The sequence below is a fragment of the Nelumbo nucifera genome, chromosome 1 (assembly GCF_055504915.1).
Source record: "Nelumbo nucifera cultivar China Antique chromosome 1, China Antique-T2T, whole genome shotgun sequence".
In the NCBI taxonomy this organism is placed as follows: Eukaryota; Viridiplantae; Streptophyta; class Magnoliopsida; order Proteales; family Nelumbonaceae; genus Nelumbo; species Nelumbo nucifera.
In genome coordinates, this window is record NC_142649.1 from 209,856,171 (window position 1) to 209,876,713 (window position 20,543).

General features: G+C 37.8%; 2 protein-coding genes across 2 annotated transcripts; both read left to right on the forward strand.

Moving 5' to 3' along the window:
- The first annotated feature begins 4,906 nt into the window (after window positions 1–4,906).
- LOC148804441 (uncharacterized) lies at window positions 4,907–5,464 on the forward strand. The gene has a single exon (XM_088901343.1). It carries the CDS (start codon window positions 4,907–4,909, stop codon window positions 5,462–5,464), a length of 558 nt encoding a protein of 185 aa, XP_088757469.1.
- A 114-nt stretch (window positions 5,465–5,578) lies between these two features.
- LOC104585654 (uncharacterized) lies at window positions 5,579–6,781 on the forward strand. Its single transcript, XM_010242605.1, has 4 exons — window positions 5,579–5,933; window positions 6,036–6,177; window positions 6,356–6,540; window positions 6,651–6,781. Exons 1-4 carry the CDS (start codon window positions 5,579–5,581, stop codon window positions 6,779–6,781), a joined length of 813 nt encoding a protein of 270 aa, XP_010240907.1.
- Window positions 6,782–20,543: the final 13,762 nt, after the last annotated feature.

Consider the following 20,543-nt stretch of genomic DNA (forward strand, 5'->3'; position numbering starts at 1 on the left):
TACAAACATTTATTTAATAAACGGAAGCAATACCAATATATATCATGTGCAAATTAGTAAATTTTTAAGTATTAAAATAATTATTCTATTATTAATATTTTAAAATTTCTTTAAATTAAAAATCAACTTTTTGATATAAATGTGGATTTGGTAGATTATTTATTCTATTGGTTTATAAAATATTAATTTTAAATATTATTCTTTTTAATTTGTAATTGGAGTTATTGAAGATACATGTTGGTTGTTGAGATTTTATGTGAATATTAAGTGATAAAAGTTAATTTATTTCAGTTATTAACATGAAAGAAATGTTGTTTTAGTGGCTAAGGATGGTTTGTTAATTGGCGTTAGGCGAAAAGTGGTCTTGGTTTGAGTCCCGCCAGCTTTAAGTTTTTTTTTATATTGAAGTGCTTTCGTATCGATGTGTATCAGACTGTATCGGCCAATATTGCACAATACACACCGATACAGTGATAAAAGTTAATTTATTCTAGTTATTAACATGAAAGAAATGTTGTTTTAGTAGCTAAGGATGGTTTGTTAATTGGCGTTAGGCGAAAAGTGGTCTTGGGTTCGAGTCCCGCTAGCTTTAAGTTTTTTTTTTATATTGAAGTTGTCAAAAGGAGGTTTGATATGCTTCCGTATTATCGGACTGTATCGGTCGATATTGCACGATACACACCAATACAGTGGCGTATCAGACCAATACACGATTAGAAGGATACATTTCGTAGCATATCCCGTGTCGGAATGACCCAATCCTTAAGGCCCCAAAATTTATTGAAATGAAATGATTACCTAAAGCATTGTAAGTTGAGATGGAAGATAGCTTTTATGAGGGTGTTGCTTGAAATGACCATGAACACCCAATCAAACAAAAATAATAAACATTAACTGAGGTGGAAGATAGCTTTGAAATGCCCATGAAACATCAAATCAAACAACAAAAACAATAAAACGTTTAAAAATAACATTTTTCAATTAAATGTTTATGAGAAACACCTCAGCTATAAATGCTCGCAGAACCAAACACATACATTATATTTGTTTCATGTTAACCACACATAATTGTAATTCGCATTTGCTCTTCGTATCGGAAACTTAATATACAATTCGGATGTGCCATGGGGCACGATTGGGATGCAGACTTCACAACCCTTGCAACCATGCGTATACTTGGGATATATCCCATGAATAAAAATGTACAAGTTTGAATGAAGTCAAGATTTGTTTCTCATAACACGCTACTCACAAGTCACACCAACGCACATAGTATGTTTCACCTACACATTGGGAACATCTATTCTGTTTTCGGCATGTTTCCGACCAACAATAGCAGTGGAACTAACAAAGGAAGTGTTTGGGAGGAAGGGAGGACATCGGGGGAAGGCAAAATTGGGGACCCAAATCGAGGGGGAGTTGGTTGGACTCCAAACTAATAGCGAAGTCCTAAAAAGCAATGGACAGAAAATTCATCATGACTACAGCTTAACCTAGGGTAGCAGTATGGATATTGATGAGGGGCGATTTGGCCCTCTAGTGACGTGATGACAAGTGGCATCTCATAACAACCAAATGACATCTCAACACCATGTAAGCAAACCTCAGGAGTGCTTCAAACACCTCACACCCACCTTGACGACCTCGGTAGGCCGAGTTACGAACGGCACAGAAAGATACTAGGTCAGCGTAAGAGGCAACCTGCTTCCATTGACCTAATCCTGAATTCGATTAGCGACCTGTTCGGTGTGCCGAGCGACCTCCTCTTAAAGTGGGTTATCATCTCCGACTCCCTGGGATCACGACGCCACGACAACGGAGAAGATCCCTACCCTTACCCGCTTTGGACGCGACCGGATAAGCGTTACCAACTTACATGGAGTCCGCCTTGGGGCATGAAACTACCTCTGAATCAGATAGGCCGGTGATCTCGCACACGTCACAACACCTTGCTTATATAAAGGCATCCCATTTCACAGAAGATGTACGTGTGATTTAGCTCCCAAGCATACTAGCTCTATTGTTTTCTTGTAATCAAATACCAGTTCGCTAACTTAAGCATCGGAGTGCCCACCCTGAGTAAAACAACGCGAACACTCTAATTACCACTCTCTTATAACTCAACTAGGCAACCTACTCAGTTTGGCGTCTGAGTTGTTCGCTAACAGGGAGCATCAGATCGCATTACATCAATTGGCACCATTTGGGGGAACACATTACACAAAAGCCAATTTCTCATCTGTCTTCTAAAATCCCAAACTTAATGGCATCTTTAAGCAACAACCCCGTCAATAATGACAACAACAATGCACGTATTGATGGTGCGGTCACAGGGGGGTAGGACCAGCCCACAATGCATAGTGAGGTCCCCTCTGTTACTATTGGGTAGTTCACCGCTCCCCTGACCTTGCTAGGCATCCTCGTTATGCAGAACCTAAACCTTCCTCTACCCGTCATAAACACAACTCTTCTAGTTGTTAAGCCCTCCATGGCAACTACCGCCGTTGACCCAAACGGTCAGACCGTTCAGACCGGAAACCGATCACTCGAACGGTTTCGGGTTTACCTCGAACCGTCATCTTGTGGAAAAACATTGAAAAAGTAAAAAAAAAACGTTGACCTGGTTGGTCAAACCATCGATCCGTTCGACCTGGCCAACGGTGGCTTAATATTTTATAAATTTTGTTTTTTTTTTAATTTTAAAATAAAAATAAAATACCTAACATATCCTTCGAAACTCGAAAGTCTTAGGGAGTTAGGGTTTTGACATTTTGTTTTGCCAAACGCCCAAACCCAAAACCAAACTTTGAACTCTGAAGACTGAAGTTGCAGCAACGATAGGCGTTCACCTAAGACGGCGGTGGCATTACACCGGCGCCACCCTTCCTAGAATTCAAGCAATCACTCGTTGGCGACCAAAGTTGCAATGACATCTGGTGACTAAAGCTTCACTGCGCTTTCGGCAAACACTATGAAACCAAAAGGTTTCACTCTTAGGAATGACTCCGGCGGCTATCTTCGTTGCGGCTACCAAAGTGACTATTATTGTGGTTGTCGACAAACACTGTGATTTTTCAGGTAACTAAGTGAGTTGGTTCCTGTTTATATTTTAGTTTTTAACTTTTTAATTTTTTATATCTCATTTAGCCATTTCAAATCTTCAATGATTTTTAATTAACTCTTTTTTTTTTTTTGCAATACTATGATTTTTCAAAGAACCGAACCACCATTTGCACCGGTTACCACTCCATTGGAGCCGAGAGCAACTTCAGAATATGAGATTGAGGCATCCCCTGTTTTTCAATTTTGATTTGAAGCTTAAATTGGTATATTTCTTTCTTATTTGAATTTGGCATTTTTGCTAAGATAATTGGAGTCTAGAAAACTAAAAAGTCAACAACTGTTGAAAGAAAAATGTGAGTTTTTTAGATATATAATTTGAATTTCTTTCTTATTCAAGTCAAGAATGCTACTAATTTGAATTTGGATTCATTGACTCGGCTTTTTAGATATATCAAAGAAAATTAGAAAAATGCAGATGCTTTGGGTTGTTTCTGGCATTTAGGGAATTCATATTAAAATGGTGGATTAATTCTGGTTAGTTAAAGCTTATATAGTTTTAGAAGATATGGGTTTGGCACCCTGTACCTAATGGGAGGTGATACTTAACCCCTCAAATTTGATGAATATTTGAATTGAAATCTGGTTAGTTCAAGCTTATATTTGATATTTTGAACTTTTGAATGGGAGGTGATATTTGCTAGTAATAATTCTAAAATAGCATAGAGAAACAAGAGTTTTTCTGTCACATTTAGTTAGCATAGTCTATAAAATTCCCAGGTCTCTCGGCTGTAAAAATGCAAGGAGGCTTTTTAGCTAGTCTTTTGAAATTTGAATGCTCAAGAAGACAGTGTACTTTAGCGATGTAGCCTGATTTCATTTGATTTGTTTGATAGTATATATTTCAGTTTATGAGTTTAATTTTTGGTTGTTTAACTATTTTTCAATTTTATTTTTGGTTGTTTAGTTGAATTGTGTGATCATATATTCATATGTTTCACTTAATTGGTTGTTTGGTTTAATTTTTGGTTGATGGGTGTTTGTGATTCTTTTATTGAATAGAGATGGAATCAAGCACAAATAATGACCAGTCTCATCCACAACCAGCATCAGAGTCTACCTCCTCAAATGTTAGGGCCAAAATTGATCCTACATGGGAATATGTCACCCTTAAAGTAAATCCTATTAGTGGAGGAAAGTCAATGACATGCATGTATTGTCAAAAAGCTTTTAAAGGGGGGGGGGGGGGGCATTAATAGGATGAAACAACATCTTGCCCAAAGAAAATGAGAAATTGTTGTTTGTTGTAAAGTACCATATGATGTCAGATTTAAAATGGAACAGTTGTTAGATGGAATTATTGAAAAGAAAAAAGCTTCTATCTCTGAGTTTGAATTGGATGGTACTGAAACAAGTGATGATGTTGATGTTAGGGAAGTGCATCCATCTGGTACAAATGAAGATAATTTGATGAGCAATCAAGGGAAAAAGTCAAATAAACCCTTAGGAAAGGGGAAATCACTTGCAAAGCTAATAACTAGCCATTTTGCTCCATGAACTATTCCCGGAGCACATCCATCCATTAAGAGTACATTAGCATCTAAGGCAACAATTAAACTTGTAGATCGTGTTGTTATGAGATGGATGTGCGATGCTTGCATTCCTTTGAATGCCATTAACTCAAAATATTTTTAACCCATGTTAGATGTAATTGCTAGTGTTGGTCCAGGTTATACAGCTCATTCATATTATAGTTGTAGGACTAATTTGCTAAGAGATTTGGTCAATGAGGTTCAATTGTCCATTGATAAATTTCGTAGGGAGTGGGGATCTTTTGGTTGTCATAATGGCTGATGGATGGATAGATACACATAATCGGACTTTGATAAACTTTTTGGCATACTGCCCTGGAAGAATTACATTTATTAAGTCTGTGGATGCCTCTAACATGGTTAAGAGTGCAGATAACTTGTTTCGCTTGTTCAAGGAAGTTTTAGATTGGGTTAATGTTGAAAATATTGTTCAAGTTGTCATAGATAATGCAACAAATTTTGTAGCTGCAGGAAGATTATTGGAGGAAAAATATCCACGGATTTTTTGGTTACCTTGTGCAACACATTGCTTGAACTTGATGTTAAAGGAAATTGCAGAGATTGATTATATTGAAGATGTGATTAGACGTGCTTCTAAAATAACAAAGTTTGTATACAATAACACTTTTGTATTATCGATGTTAAGAAAGAGACCTGGTTGGACAGAGATGGTGCGCCTTGGAGCCACCCGCTTTGCAACTAGTTTCCTTGCATTAGAGAATATTTTGAAGCACATGCATGATCTGCAATATTTGGTGACTGATAGGAATTTCAGTGAATCTAGATATGCAAGAGATGCAGAGGGGAAATAAGTGGTAAAGATTGTATTGGATCATGTTTTTTGGAAATTATGCAAAACAATTGTGGGTTTTACGTCACCACTTGTTAGTGCATTGAGAATTGTTGATTCAAACAGGAGGCTTACAATGGGGCATATGTACCATATCATGTTGAAGGCAAATGATGCAATGAAAAAACAATTCCATAATAGGGGATCTGAATATGGCCCAATTTTGCAAATTGTTGAAAAAATATGGGACAAACAAATGGGTCAAAAGCTTCATCTAGTAGGTTATTATCTTAATCCAGCCTTTCAATATGATATAAATTCAAAAGTTAAAACCCCAACCGTTATGTCAGCTATTCTTGACGTCATTGAGAGGCTCATAGGAAATGAAATTGTGCAAATACAGATCAACAAAGAGCTCTCTCTTTTTGAATCTTGTCTTAGTGATTTTGGGAGGGATATGGCTTTGAGAGCGGTTAAGAGAATGGCTCCAGGTAATAGTTTTCTTTCTTATGACATGTTTGTTATTTCATTTTTATTATATAATCTCTTATTTCATTTTATTTATTTGGTTCTATTATCTATCTAATTTATAGGTGAATGGGGGATGAGGTTTGGTTGTGGTACCCCAATTCTTGCAAGAGTTGTTGTACGGATTCTTAGCCAGACTTGTAGTTCATCTGGTTGTGAACGTAACTGGAGTGTTTTTGAGCGCATTCACACAAAGAGAAGGAATAGGTTGGAGCATCAAAGGCTCAATAATCTTGTATACGTTCACTGTAACCTGCATTTGATGGATGGATATGCATTTTATGTTTTCATAATGCATATTATTTATTATTTTTTAGTGTCTAATATATTCCAAATTTCTTATGTCATTCCATTTTACTTTATCATTTGTGATAATAACTTGTAGGAGACAAATTCAAAAGTTTGACCCAATTGAAGATTGCCATATTGATATTCTAGAAGATTGGGCGATAGATGAGGATAAGAATCCTCCATTACTTGACAATACTAAAAATGATGATATGTTTTATGGTGATGGTACAATAAATCCAATATTGGAACCTCAAGCAAACAAGCGATTTAGGGATGAAGGTAACTTAGTTAATATCATCTCATATTCTTTGTTTAATAATTTAGTCTTGCATCTTGAGCCTTATGATTAATTTGTGTAGAATTCTAATTTTTTCTATTTATTTTTTTAGATGACTATAATTTTTTCAATGAGATGTTCGAGGAAAATCCAGAACATGATCATCTAGATGCAGATGAAGATGAAACACAACCTGGAGATGATGATGATGCACCTCCTGGTTTTAGTTGGCTCTGTCGATGAAGAGTTTATGGATTTGAAATTTGAACTTGTTATGTGTTAATTCAGCGACTAGTCTTTGAGACTTTGTACATTTTAATTTGTGGATCTTATGTTTTTATATTTACTATTTAGTTGCAACTCATGGGTTATAGAGACTTGGAAGTTGGAAAGGTTATTTAATTTCATGTCATTGCATCTTGTTTTATGGTAGTTTAATTTGGCACTCTTGCACTCTTACACTTTTATGATATTGTACTACCTATTTGGTCATCTCTAACAAGTCAGTTGTAGGTTTGAGACTACATTGGCTTAGGTTATACAAGGTACAATGCAAGAGATGTTGACAAAGAAATACTAGGGTAAGCACCATTAACTCATAGGAATGCAAATTTTGTTGTTATCATGAAACTATTAGTCAAACACCATTTGGTTTGGGTTTTTGATTCAAGTGCATGGTAAAGAATAAGGTTCTTCATGGTTCTTTACTGTCATGTTTACAGGTACTTATCCCTTTCTACATTCTTTACTATCATGCTGATTGAGATTGATTTGGCTAATTGGTTACCTGTGCCTATTCATTTTGTTGTTGGAAGACTTAAGTCTTTAATCCTCACTGCAAGTAACAAAGAAAACAATTATATTATATTTATTGATTGGAAAAAAAAAGGAAAAATAGACTATAGTATCACATTTCCTAGTTATGTTCTCAGTTCTCACATGCCACATCAGTTCAATGATTATTTGTTTTTACTATTGCAATCTTAAGTCATTATGGGATTTCATATTGTTTATTTTTGGCTCAACATATATGGTTCTTATTCTAGGCATTCCCGTCATTACGCACAGACAATAGCCTTATACAATTCAACCGCCGGTGAAAAGATGTGGATACGACTTGGTTGAATGGAGGAAAACTGTAGAGCATCGTGCCAGCCCAAAACTCAGGAGAGCATGCGAGTTATTGGCTCTTTCTTTCAGGTAGAACTTGTGGCTGCCGCTGTTTCGTGCTACTCAACAGGATTATAATGAAGCAGCCAAGTGGGTAATCAAACTTATGGCAAAATCTGGGACGAAGAAGGATGGTGGATTGACAGAAGCTCAGGGTCTGTCTGTGAACAATAATTTAAATTAATACCAATCAAAAGAATTTTTGAGAGGATTACTGTTTACTTTTATGTTTTATTTTCATCCAGGAAATGGGACCAAAGAATATGGCAACTAGGCAAGTGCTCAACCGAATGCTCTTGCATCTACGCTTAGATTCCAGAGGAAGATTATAAGAACACTAAATGAGAGCATTGATAAACTCAACCGACGTAGAAACAACCTATGGTGGAGCAAGTGGATCCCTAGAGAGGAATAAAGAAGGTATACCTACTGTAAATTTTGTGTAAGCATTCTAATTGCCCAATTTAGTTGAGTGAGGTGGCCATGTTAAGTTGTTAATTAAGCAACCATTGTATATAGATGGAATAAACTCTTTAGTCAAGAAGGAATACCTACGCTTTTTTTCTCCATTTATTTTTGGTAGGAATTAGGAAAGTGATTAATTAATATGTCACATCTTATTTTCTGCTATATAGTTGTCCAAGCAACCTAAAAATTTTAAAAATTGCTTAATGGACTTCCAATGCTTTGAAAACTAAGTTTTTGATCAGTTAAATTAATTAATATGTCATTGTGAAGCTTCAAGAGGTATAACTGTGGTTTGTGGCCTAGAATTCTAGAGACTCGGTCATAAATGGAGTTGTTGGCAGCTTTAAGAGGTATAACCATTAGCAGGCCTTAATGAACTATCTCTTGGAAGTCCATATTTCATTAATGGAGTCTCCTTGTGTGCATAAAGTACTTGCATCTTAATGTGTGGGTTGGGATCTTTTTTATAGGTTGGAGCTGATGGGGCCAAGAAAACTTGTGGTGCAACTGAATACAAAGAAGTAGAGGAGAATATCCTTCTAGTGGAAATGATAAGCTATGATAGCATCGGCCTTAGGCCTTGTTTGTTTTTCAAAAGGTCACCTTCTAGGTAACAACCCTCATTCTCTCTTTCAAAAGGTCACCTATCTGGGTAATAGCACTTATCCACACTTATCCAAGAAAGTTCACTTACTTGCCCATACTCTTTTTTTTTCCTATTATGATTTTGTAAGCTTGAGGAGATGAGGGTTGTTAATCCCTAGAACTTGAATTATTGTTAATCCCACTTCCTAAATGAGATCCAAGAGATCTCAACAAATAATTTTGCTCTTATAAATGTATTTTGAGGGTTGTTAATCCCTTGGCTTACTCTCTAGCTAAATTGGAGGTGAAAGCACTTTTGTTTATCTATTATTAATGTTATTTTTCTATCATTAGATATCTGTGTCGAGTTTTTTTCTTTCATATTGGTGGCAGGGGTATTCTTGTCATTATAACTTCTTTTATTTGTTTTATATAAAAGAAGTCACATGGCTTTATAATTTTCTAATTTTTTTTTGTATTTTTGTTAATTTTTCTGTATTTTATTTAATTTTCTTTGGTATTTTTCATTATATATAAATATTTTTTGTTTTTCTATTTATTTATGACGTCACGAGTTGAACGGTTTGACCCGAACGGTTGAACCATCGAGCTAGAAAATGGTGCCCAAAACGGTTCCGTTTTCGGGTCGGTTTTTAAAACCTTGCTCCATGGTTCCCCTTAGGATTAATGGTCATCAGTTTCACGAGTTGGTGCAGTTCATCTATGGGATAGACCTCCAAATAAGAACATGGGAGGATCACTTCGATGCAATGGCTAGGATGCAACAACAGCAACATCAGCAATAGCAACAATAGCACCAGCAACACCAGGTCATCGGTCAGAATGTGAACCAGAATCAGCAGCTTGGCGACTAAAACCAAAACAGGTCCCGAAACCACTTCACTGTCAAGACAATCGAAGCCAAGTTCTCGCCATGGAATCGACTTGAGTTGTGACATTTAGGCTACCAACTCCACTAAAGGGTCTAGGAGAAGGCGTTGCAGACATACACACCGCAACATAGGAAGGAGCTGCCTCGCCCCGAATGATAACAAGGGGCAAAGAAGGAAGAAAAAAGGAGGCAAGCCAGATCGCCACCTCGTTGGCACAATTGGTGACTCACACCTCACCACTAACCATTGAGATCCTCATGGTCCCACGACCTAAGGATTTTAGGGCCTCAACCACCTCAATAGTTTCCAAGCCTTGATGCAACTACACAAGGTCAATGTCATGAGCTTGTGCATGGCCTTTCTGACCACTTTCTGGGGTACAACTCGGATATGGTATTCTGGATTGGCCATCGGCTCGATCAAGAGTTGGAGTCAATTCGTTGACCTCTTCACCACGCACTTCATGACGAGCAAACGGTGTTCCAAGTCAGCAACCTGACTCCTCAACGTCATCCAGCAACCTGATAAGAAGCTCTAGGACAACATCAAGCGGTTTAACCTAAAGCAGTTTTAGATCCCTAACCTTGACCCAGCCGTCCAACTCATCGCAACAGTAAACGGCACCCGGACATGCGTTGGGAGGTCGAGTTGAACCCTTCAGCCTCTATGAAGGAGTTCCTCAACCAGACCGCTAAGTTCACCAAGGCCAAAAAAGCGCTAAGGTCTCGATTAGAGTTGAATAGAAAGTGAAAAAGATTAGAGGACAAGCTAGGGAGCAACAAGCAAAGGAAGAGCAGGTTGCCACGGCATAGCAGGTCTCCCCCCCCGCGCAACCAGTGAAGCAGGTCGCCTCACAGAAGAAGTAGGTCCCCATACAGAAGCAACAAATCTTCAAGTCGACACTCTCGCACCCCTACCGTTCAGAATTGGAACTACATCGCGCTGAACATGAATAGAGGGTAGATCCTCATGCAGATTACCACAAGTATTGTCACTTCCACCAGGATATCGGACATGGCACTGAGAACTACCACAAGCTCAAGGATGAAATCTAGGAGCTAAAGACCGAGACCGACCTGTTGACCAACAAAGAGAAGTGCTACAGTCGAGTAGGGAGAAGAGCATAGAACAACCCCTAGGAGACCCACCACCAAAAAAGTGGCCCCTCCGTGGTGTAATGAACATGATCACGGGCGGGTCCATCGTAGTAGGCTACAACATGTTATCTGAGAAGAATTCAATTTGGGAGGTTGTGTATGAGGACGAGAACCTTCCGAACTACCATTGAGCAGAGAAAGTGATCTACTTCATCGAGGATGATGCTCGTGGGGTCCAATATTTGCACGACGATGCCCTCATGGTCAAGTTAGTGATAAATGACTTCGAGGTGAAGCAAATTCTGGTTAACTCCGACTACTCAGCGGACATCATCTTCCTAGAAGTGTTCAAGTGGATGGAGCTGGAAAGGTAGGGGTTATGCACTCCTCTCCCGGGTCTAATAGGTGGGGCCCACATGGGGTTCCAAACAAGCATAATCACAAAATAAATAATAATAACAAATAGCATAAACAAGTAAGCACCAAGCAAGCACAAATGCCAAGCAAATACTCTTCTCTCTTTGTTCATTATTTTGGTATGTATGATTTTTTTATCATTATTCTATTTAGTTTTTTTTTATTTTATGGTATTAGTATTTTTTTGCTTTGCTTCATTTTTCTTCCTATTTATATCTCTATTATTATATATTATTTTATTTCCACTTTCCTATTTTGATTTACTCATACCTATTTATTTATTTGTTATTACACTATTCTGAATTTTTTTATCTTCAAATATGTTCCATCCCCCATAATTGGCATCCTCCCTTCCAAGACAACTTTATCTTCTTTGTTTCTTTCTGATAGCCATTCCTTCCTCTCCCTCTTTTCTTTTTTTTTTATTATTTTCACTATGCTAACTTTTATTTTCTTACAAGACCTATTGATGTGGGACGAGCTTCAATAACCAGTTTCATCTTAATAATCCTCTTGGCACCAATCCAAAAGAAAAGGCAAATCTTAGATCCAAAGGGTTAAACATCCTACTCAATGGGTTTCTAGACTTCAAGCAATACTCAAGAACAAGAACATAGAGATAGATAGATAGAAAGAGAGAGAGAGAGAGGGGGGAGAGAATACTGCTAATATCATTAGTAACAATTATCGATTTAGGCAAAGGAAAACTTTCATTGAGACTAAGAGGATTTTGATCTTCAACATAGTTAAAGGATGATTAAGTTGATGCATTCATTCTAAAATGAGGATGGAACACACAATAAAACACCTAATATGACATGAGAAACATATTGTTAGAGGGCTAACTCAGGACTAAGAGTTCGTTAGAGCTAGCTTAGAAAATCTCCTTACCAGTTTCATTGACTCTTCCTCCTCCTTCAAGCTCTTATTAGGATAAACTACCAAAAAAAAAAAAGAGCCAAAAGGAAAAACTAAGAAAGCTAGGATTAATGTGTACTTGTGCGTGTTTGGACTACAATTGTTTGATGAATAGGGGAGTATCAGATGCTAAGGTAGGGAGTCTGAATATTCGAAGCTCCTAGTTTTAGGAGCAACTGATGCCAGTGAATAGGACTTCAGCACGAAGCAACCACCGTCTAGGTGGGGTTTTATCTGAGATTGGGAAGAAAATAAACACAAGCAATGGGTATTGGTGTGATTTCTGCTCGTCCAATGTAGATAACTAAGAATAGGGTGTTCGTTGATTGCTTATGGAAAATCTTAAATAATAGAGAGGAGAAGAGAGATAATGAGGTCGATCTACGGTTGAGGTATAGGCCGGAGCTGAGTGAGGAAGCTGGGAGAGTACTGCCATTGGAAGTTTTGTGTTGTCGTATAGAGGGCGATGAACAAGGCTAGTTGAAGGTTAGAAAAGAAGGGAAAGAAGAAAAGTAAAGAAAATGAAAATAGAGGAAAAAGTGAGAAACAGAGGGAGATAGGGGAGCTCGAAGGAGGGTTACCGCTGGCTCTATTCTTCGGAGGGAGAAGATGAATAGTTCCCCCCTTGCGAATTAGGTTAAGTTTTTATTTTATAATGGGAGTAAGGGCAGTTTTGTAATTTTTGGGAATTCGATGAGTAGTTTTTGGCAATTTTTGAAAGATTGGGCTAAATCGGGTCTAGGGGGTCAAACCAGGGCTCTTGTTCAATGACAAAGTCTGGGTTAAAACGTAGAGGGTTGAAATGGGTTTGATCGCTGAAAAGGGTTTCGTATGTCTAGGCCAGTGAGATTGACCAAAATGGAATCTTTTTAGAATGAAGGGTAAATGAGGATATTTTTGGCTGAAACTTCACAGGGTAGGGTTTTTGAATAGTCTAATGTGATCGTCATGGTTTGATTGACCCAACTGGGCCTGGATGAAATAGAGTCTGAAAGGGAGTAATTCAATCAATTTAGAGCTTTAAAACAGAATCTTCATACGATTGAGGGTAAATGAAGGTGTTTTGGGCTGAAATTTCATATGTAGGGGTTTTCTAGCATTCTAGGGTGATTGGCAAGGTTTGAATGGTTTAGATGTGTTTGGATCAAGTGGATATGGGTTATAGGTATGAAAGGAGTTGAAATGGAACATTTGTTTAATGAGACGGTAAATAGGGAAACTTTGGATTATAATTTTTATGGGCAAGTGCTTTGGTGTGTTTGGAGTCTAAAGATAGTGTTTGATCGATTCAGGAGATTAAGATCATAAAAATTTGGGTCAACGGGATGTTATAGAACGAAATCTTGGTTTGATTGAAGAACAAATAGGGGAATCTGGGGTTGAGACTTTATGGGCAGGCGTTTTGATTTATCTGAAGTTTAATGGTATGGTTTGATCAGTTCGGATATGTTTGAATCAAGGGAATCTGGGTTGTGGATGCTTTAGGACAACGAGAGGGCTTAAAAGAGAATCTTGATGAAAGGTTAAATAGAGGAATCTTAAGTTCAAATTTTATGAATAGGTGTTTTGGGAGGTCCTATGTTTGATGGTTATGTCTGATCTAATGGTCGATCTATAAGTGGGGGTCGATCGGGGCCAACATATAGGTATCAGGCAGGTTTAATGATAGATTTGAGGGGGCTTTTGGGCTAAAATTCATGTTCTTTAGGTCTTTTGGCATTTTAAAGTGATCTTAAGGGTCTGATCGGATGTTTAAGGAAAATTAGGGGTTCATGCAACGAACCAAGCAAAAATCAAGTACTGACAGCTGCCCCTCTTTGTTGTGGGGTAGGAGACTAAGAAACAACAAAGTCAAGAATAGGTACATAGTGATTTTTGCAAAGGGCAAGCTTGGAAGATGGCAAGATGAGGAAGGATGACTATGGTAAGGGAAAAGCAAAGAAAAAAAGTCACCTGTAGCATCGTTTCATCATGTTCAGGCCATTTTATTCTTGGCAAAGTGACATCTTCTAAGTATTAAGAACCTTCAGAATTAGGGTACATTTGTCGTAAAGGAAAACATTAAAAACTAAGCAAAACATAAAATTTAAAGTGATTCAAGAACAAAATACTTAAGCTTATTGTAATGCACAATCATAACACAAATACATATATTCTCTAGAAAGCATTTTAAAATATTTGGTGAAACATTTTGAAAACTTGACAGAGGTCTTGTGGTTGATATAGCGTAACTACTCTTTTAATAGGCGAGAGACATCCTTCAATGCAGGGGTAGTCTGTGCTCAAAAACTTCAACGAAACACTTGATAAATCCAACGGTAGTACAAAGAGTTATGCTTTCAAGTGCGTGACAGCATCCAACAAGATAATAATGCATAATTAATATGATGTCTTGAGTTGTTATTTTCCTTTGTGCTTCTTAGCGGATGATGGGAAATTTTAACACAATAGGGAGATCGTCAAAGGTTGTGAGATTTCTAGATATACTGCTACGCACTTAAAAGGTGGTGAATGACCTGTTGCCAAATTCTCATTATCATCTTTTTTTATTTTTTCATTTCCATTTTCATGTTATCATCATTCATTTTTAAATTTTTCTTGAGTTATGACATGTGCTGCAATTAGAAATAAAAACACTGATGACAATAAAATGTGCGTTATATTGCAATACATTCAATAATCTATTGTATCCCAAAAAATAAAAAAGAAGCATGTTACAATATTAATTTCTTCGCCATGAGGAGTTTTGTTGCCACAAGGGACTTTGATGCCATGATGAGCTGCACTGTCACAAGGGATTTTTGTATCAGAACGGACTTTGAAACAAACATAATTCAAATGAACAGTTAATGATTTTTAATTGAATAAGATAATTTCTATGTTGAAATATGAGGAATTGATATTGATTTTTCCGCCAAAAAAGACTTTAATGCCTTAAAGGACTTTGTTGAGATAAAAGACTTTTGTTTCGTAACGGACATTGTTGCCATGAGGGACTTTGATGTCATAATAGACTTTGAAAAAAAGATACAATTCAATGAAAAGTTGGTGATTTATAATTGAAATGCTAATTTTTTTATGCTTGAAGACGAGAAATTGGTATTGATTTTTCTATTGCGAGCGACTTTAATGCCTTAAACGAATTTACATAAAGGACATTAATGTCGTAAAACACTTTCATGCCATGAAGGACTTTGACATTGACATAATTCAAATGAAAGTTAATGATTAAAACAAATGATTTCCATATCTAAATGCGTTAGGTCATGATGTAATTATCTGCACAACATGATATTTTGCCACAAAGGGACTTTGGTTCCAAAAAAGACTTTAATGTCGTAACGGATTTTAATGCCACAAGGAACTTTGATGTTGCGAATGACTTTAAAACAGATTCGACTTAAAAGAATGATCTTTAAGTGAAACAATGATGATTTCTATATCTAAGATGACTTATACCACGTTGCAAATTCACAAAATATTGATATTCTAGTGCAAGGAACTTTGGTGTTATGGAGGATTTTAATGCCATCTTGGACTTTAATACCACAAGGGACTTTAAAACATATTTGACTCAAGTGAATGATTTTGGAATAAAACTTAATGACATAATGATCTTTAGTTGAAGTAAGTTATGATTTCTGTATCTAAAATGTGTTATGCTGCAATGAAAATCAATAAATGTTATTATATAACGTGATGCAATCATCCACAAAACATTGATATTCTGCCATGAGGGACTTTGGTGTCATGAAGGATTTTACTGCTACAAGGGACTATTGCCATAACGGATTTTGAAACAAATATGATTATTGTGATTAAACAATGATTTCTATGCCATAGGGCGGGAAAATGATGACTATCTTGAAACTGGGTGATTTTTTTTTAAAAAGCATGATTTGATTATTTGAAAAACACAATTCTTCATATGATGAATGACTTTCAAATGAAATTTTTAATTGATCAATTAATTAAGAAAACATTGCATTTTTGCTTATAAACAAATGATGTAAGATTAAAAATAAAATATAATAGAGACGAAATGCAAGATGCCACATTCAGATGAATCAAATCAATGTATACTAAAAAATAAATTTCCAGTGAAGGGGTTTTTGCCAGACTTGAATAAGAGATAAAAGTAACCACCTCCTCCTTAGAAAGTAATGATCGACATATTTCAAACCTTAAACACATAAACATTGGGTATGCAATAATTTCTGATCAAAGATTCACATCGAGAAACTGAAGGGATGAGACATCCGTCATATGGATGGCCGAACCATGCAGGTACGTTGGGCAAAATTTCAAAAATTTCTCTCTTTCCCATGTGAGAATCACATTCCTTATTTTATAAAGCTGCATTTTCAAGGATCAATCTTGAACCTAAACCAAACCAGATTTGAAACCAAAAAGGGAGTGGAGGGTTATACCTGATACGAAGTAATAATAACCTCCAATGAAGGTGTTCACGCCCAAGGATGAATCCAAAAACTACTTCCACCGAAGATGACACGGTGTAGGATGAAGCAGAATCAACAGGATGGCTCTTTAGCAAGAACCTGATTCTTCTGCAAGAATCTGATGGAGGGCGAGTGAGCACGACTTCAAATCACCGTTTCTGCCTAAAGGTGATATCAAGAACCCTTTCTTGATCGCTACCACAGTGGAGATCGAACAGGTAGGGCGACAATAGTAGGAGAGAGCAAGAGCAGAAGATAGAAACAATCAAAATGTATGCTGTCTTCTCTCTTGAATCAGTAGTCTGATGGACGGATTGGAGGTTCGCCCTGCTCCTCTATTTATAGCCTTTAAAAAGAGCATCTCCTAATCCCATTAGGAGTTTCCTAATCCAAATCTTGTATTTGGATCTGGACTCTCTTCAAAGAGATAAGGATAATCCCTTATCTTATCTGCAGATAAAGATCAACCCTCCTAATTTAATTAGGAGTTTCTTGATCCAAATCTCTATTTGGATCTGGACTCTCTGAGTGGATAGGGATAATCACTTATCCTATCTGTTGATCTAAATTCCAGAACCGCCCCTCTTTAATTAATCTCATTAAGCTTGTTTGAATTGGGCTTTAGGCTCATTAAGTATATGTGCTCACTTACCATCTAAACTGCTGCCCAGTTAGTCAACCTTGTATGGCGTGGGACTCAAGCATTGATCTACACATCAACCACATGGGTTCAGCCCAGCCTTTGTTATAAGGTCTGGCCGAATTCACTATAGGAGATAGTAAACCCCTGAGTCCATCACCATGGGCTCTTAATGGGCCCAACATTTACACTAAATGGTCATTGGGTCAAGCCACCTTATAAAACCCAAGGGCTGTGGGCAGATGCAAGATTATCCCATCAGGTATTACCCTCAATGGTCTTACACTTAACCTCTCAGCCCATAATGATCAAACACTGCCCGACAAGAGAGGACCTCTCCCTCGGCTACAATGTACAGTGCTGCACTCTCTACTCACATGGATCTCGGGAATTAAAACATTTTGCAAACATTTTGAAATCATAATATATATGTATATCTCTATATAAATATATTTTGCAAAACAAATTTCAACGGTTGAAATCAACTGCCGGCAGTTTTGGTTTCCATCAGAGAGAGTGCATCCCTAATCATTCATTTTGTCCAACAAAGGGGCTGATCCTGTCACTATGATCACCCACTTAGATGAATTCTCGGGTTATCCCAACATACCCAGGTTTTGACACCCTCTAAGGATCTCACTGATTGGCATATCAAAGACAGCCCAATCCGACACCTAGTGTAGTATTATAATTGAGTCTAGGGGTCAGGTGTAACATTCCAATTTTGCCCATCTATGTCTAAGGTCCAAGGCAATATTGGAATTCTGGTCCAATTCAGGGTTTCAAGAAAATCCACATTGCATGTACCTCAGGTTTCACCCTAGCAGTTGAGACAAGCCACCCCAACCAACTTGGCAGCACATCAATGTCAACCTTGGCAGGATAAATCTTCCTAGATCTATCCAACGACTGTGAAGATTCTAAACTAACACGAGTCTTATATGTGTCCAGTTTAAGGGTATTACACAGAAACACACCATAATAACTTGAATCAAATATGTACTTTATTCATTTACATTAAATGTCATAATGTATATCATTCTGATTGGAGCTAAGAGCATACACTGTCTAACAACTCCCACTTGCACTTAGGTCCAATCTGGTATAAGCCAGAGTCCCATTTTTTCCACGTGTTTTTCAAACACTTTCTGTGTCAGTGCTTAGTCAATGGGTGTCCTACATTTTTCGCTGATGCTATCTTCTGAATTAGGACGTCCCCTCTTCCAACTATCTCCCGAAATACGTGGTATTTCCTCTCGATGTGCTTTGACTTCGAGTGGGCTCGTGGCTCCTTAGCCTAAGCGATAGACCAGTGTTGTCGCACAACAATGGAATGGGTGATGTGCTGGATGAAACTACTCCCAATTCATGAATGAACTTCTTTATCCAAATGACTTTTTTGACAGCTTCACTTGCAGCAATGTATTCGACTTCAGTTATGGAATCCGCCGTGGACCCCTGTTTGCTGCTTTTCCAGCAAACTGCACACGATCCTATCGTGAAAACGTATCCAGATGTAGATTTTCTATCATCTGGAGTGAACTACCATCAAATACCAAACAAAACTCTTTTGTCCTTCGAAGGTACTTTAGTATGTTTTTCACAGCAATCCAATGCTCCTGTCTTGGGTTTGACTGGAATCTGCTTACCACACTCACTGCATGAGAGATGTCAGGGCGAGTGCACAGCATGACATACATGATGGTCCCTACGGCTGAGGCACAAGGAATGTCCTTCATACCCTCAATCTCCTCGGGAGTCTTTCGAGACATACCCTTGGAGAGAGTGACTCCATGCCTGAAAGGAACATTTCCTTTCTTTGAGTTCTCCATGCTGTATCTCTTGACTATCTTGTCAATGTAAGCAGATTGGGATAATCATATTATCCTCTTCGATCTAACTCTATAGAGCCGAAGACCCAGTATGTAGGAGGCGTCTCCAAGATCTTTCATGGAGAATTGCTGTGAAAGCCATATTTTCACCATAGTCAACATTCCTACATCATTCCCAATGAGTAGAATGTCATCTACATACAAAATCAGGAATGTAACCTTATCCCCACTGGATTTCCTATAAACACAGGGCTCATCCAGATTTTGCTCAAAGTCAAACCTTTTGACGGTAGAGTCAAACTAGATGTTCCAACTCCTAGAAGCTTGCTTAAGTCTATATATGGATTGATTTAATTTACATACCATGTGTTCCTTACCCATAGCTATAAAACCTTGCGGTTGCTGCATATAGATATCTTCACTAAGATTTCCATTCAGAAACACAGTTTTGACATCCATTTGCAAAATCTCATAATCATGGTACACTACTACAGCTAGCAGGATCCTAATGGATTTAAGCATGGCCACCGGCGAAAAGGTTTCCTCATAATCGATTCCTTTTTTCTGAGTGTACCCTTTCGCCACAAGATGATCCTTATAGGTCTCAACCTTACCTTCAGAGCCCTTCTTTCTCTTATAGATCCATTTGCAACTAATTGCTTTTACCTCAAGGGGCGGATCTACCAAAGTCTAGACTCCATTGATTTCCATTAGTCCATCTCATCTCTCATGGCATCTACCCACTTCAAGGAATCTATGTCTAACATAGCTTCCGTATAAGTTGCGGGATCCTCCTCACTGGTTGTAGTTTTCACCAAATAACTATCCTGGTCATAGCCGAAACAAACTGGAGGCCTGGAAACCCAGGTAGATCTTCTAGGTTGGTCATTTACTAGAGCTTGTGGGACATCTCCTACTACCCCTGAGCTCTCTTCATCAAGAACAACTTCTTGATGATGATTGTTCAGGATGTAATCATATTCCAAGAAATGGGCATTTCGACTACATAACACCTTCTGTTCTCCTGGGTCATAGAATAAGTAACCCACAGAGCCTTTGGGGTAGCCTATGAATAGGCAACGATTGGTCATGGATTCCAATTTGTCAGCACTCGTTCTTTTAACATGTGTCGGACAACATCAAATCTTCAAGTGTCTTACACTTGGTTTCTTATCGGTCCAAAGCTCATAGGGAGTGTTCGGAACTGATTTGGTTGGAACCCGGTTCAACACGTATATCGCAGTTTCTAATGCGCAACCCCAAAAGGATGTAGGTAACTCTGAGTGTACGAGAAGTGATCGGACCATATCCAATAAAGTCCGATTCCTCCTCTCTAATACACCGTTTAGCTGTCGTGTAGGAGGAGGAGCTAGTTGTGATACTATTTCATTGACCTTTAAGTAGTCCCTGAATTCGTTAGAGAGATACTTGCCACCTCGATCCGATCGAAAGGTCTTAATTTCTCTCCCTAACTGCTTCCTGACCTCTTATCTGAACTCTCTGAACTTTTCAAAGGATTTAGACT

What these genes read in the sequence shown, in the direction of transcription:
- LOC104585654 (XM_010242605.1), top strand. Translation starts at nt 5,579, where the DNA reads ATGGGGCATATGTACCATATCATGTTGAAGGCAAATGATGCAATGAAA. An exon ending in CACACAAAGAGAAGGAATAG is followed by an intron (nt 6,178 to 6,355) that starts GTTGGAGCATCA and finishes AATAACTTGTAG; the next exon opens with GAGACAAATTCAAAAGTTTG. An exon ending in CAAGCGATTTAGGGATGAAG is followed by an intron (nt 6,541 to 6,650) that starts GTAACTTAGTTA and finishes TTATTTTTTTAG; the next exon opens with ATGACTATAATTTTTTCAAT.
- LOC148804441 (XM_088901343.1), top strand. Translation starts at nt 4,907, where the DNA reads ATGGCTGATGGATGGATAGATACACATAATCGGACTTTGATAAACTTT.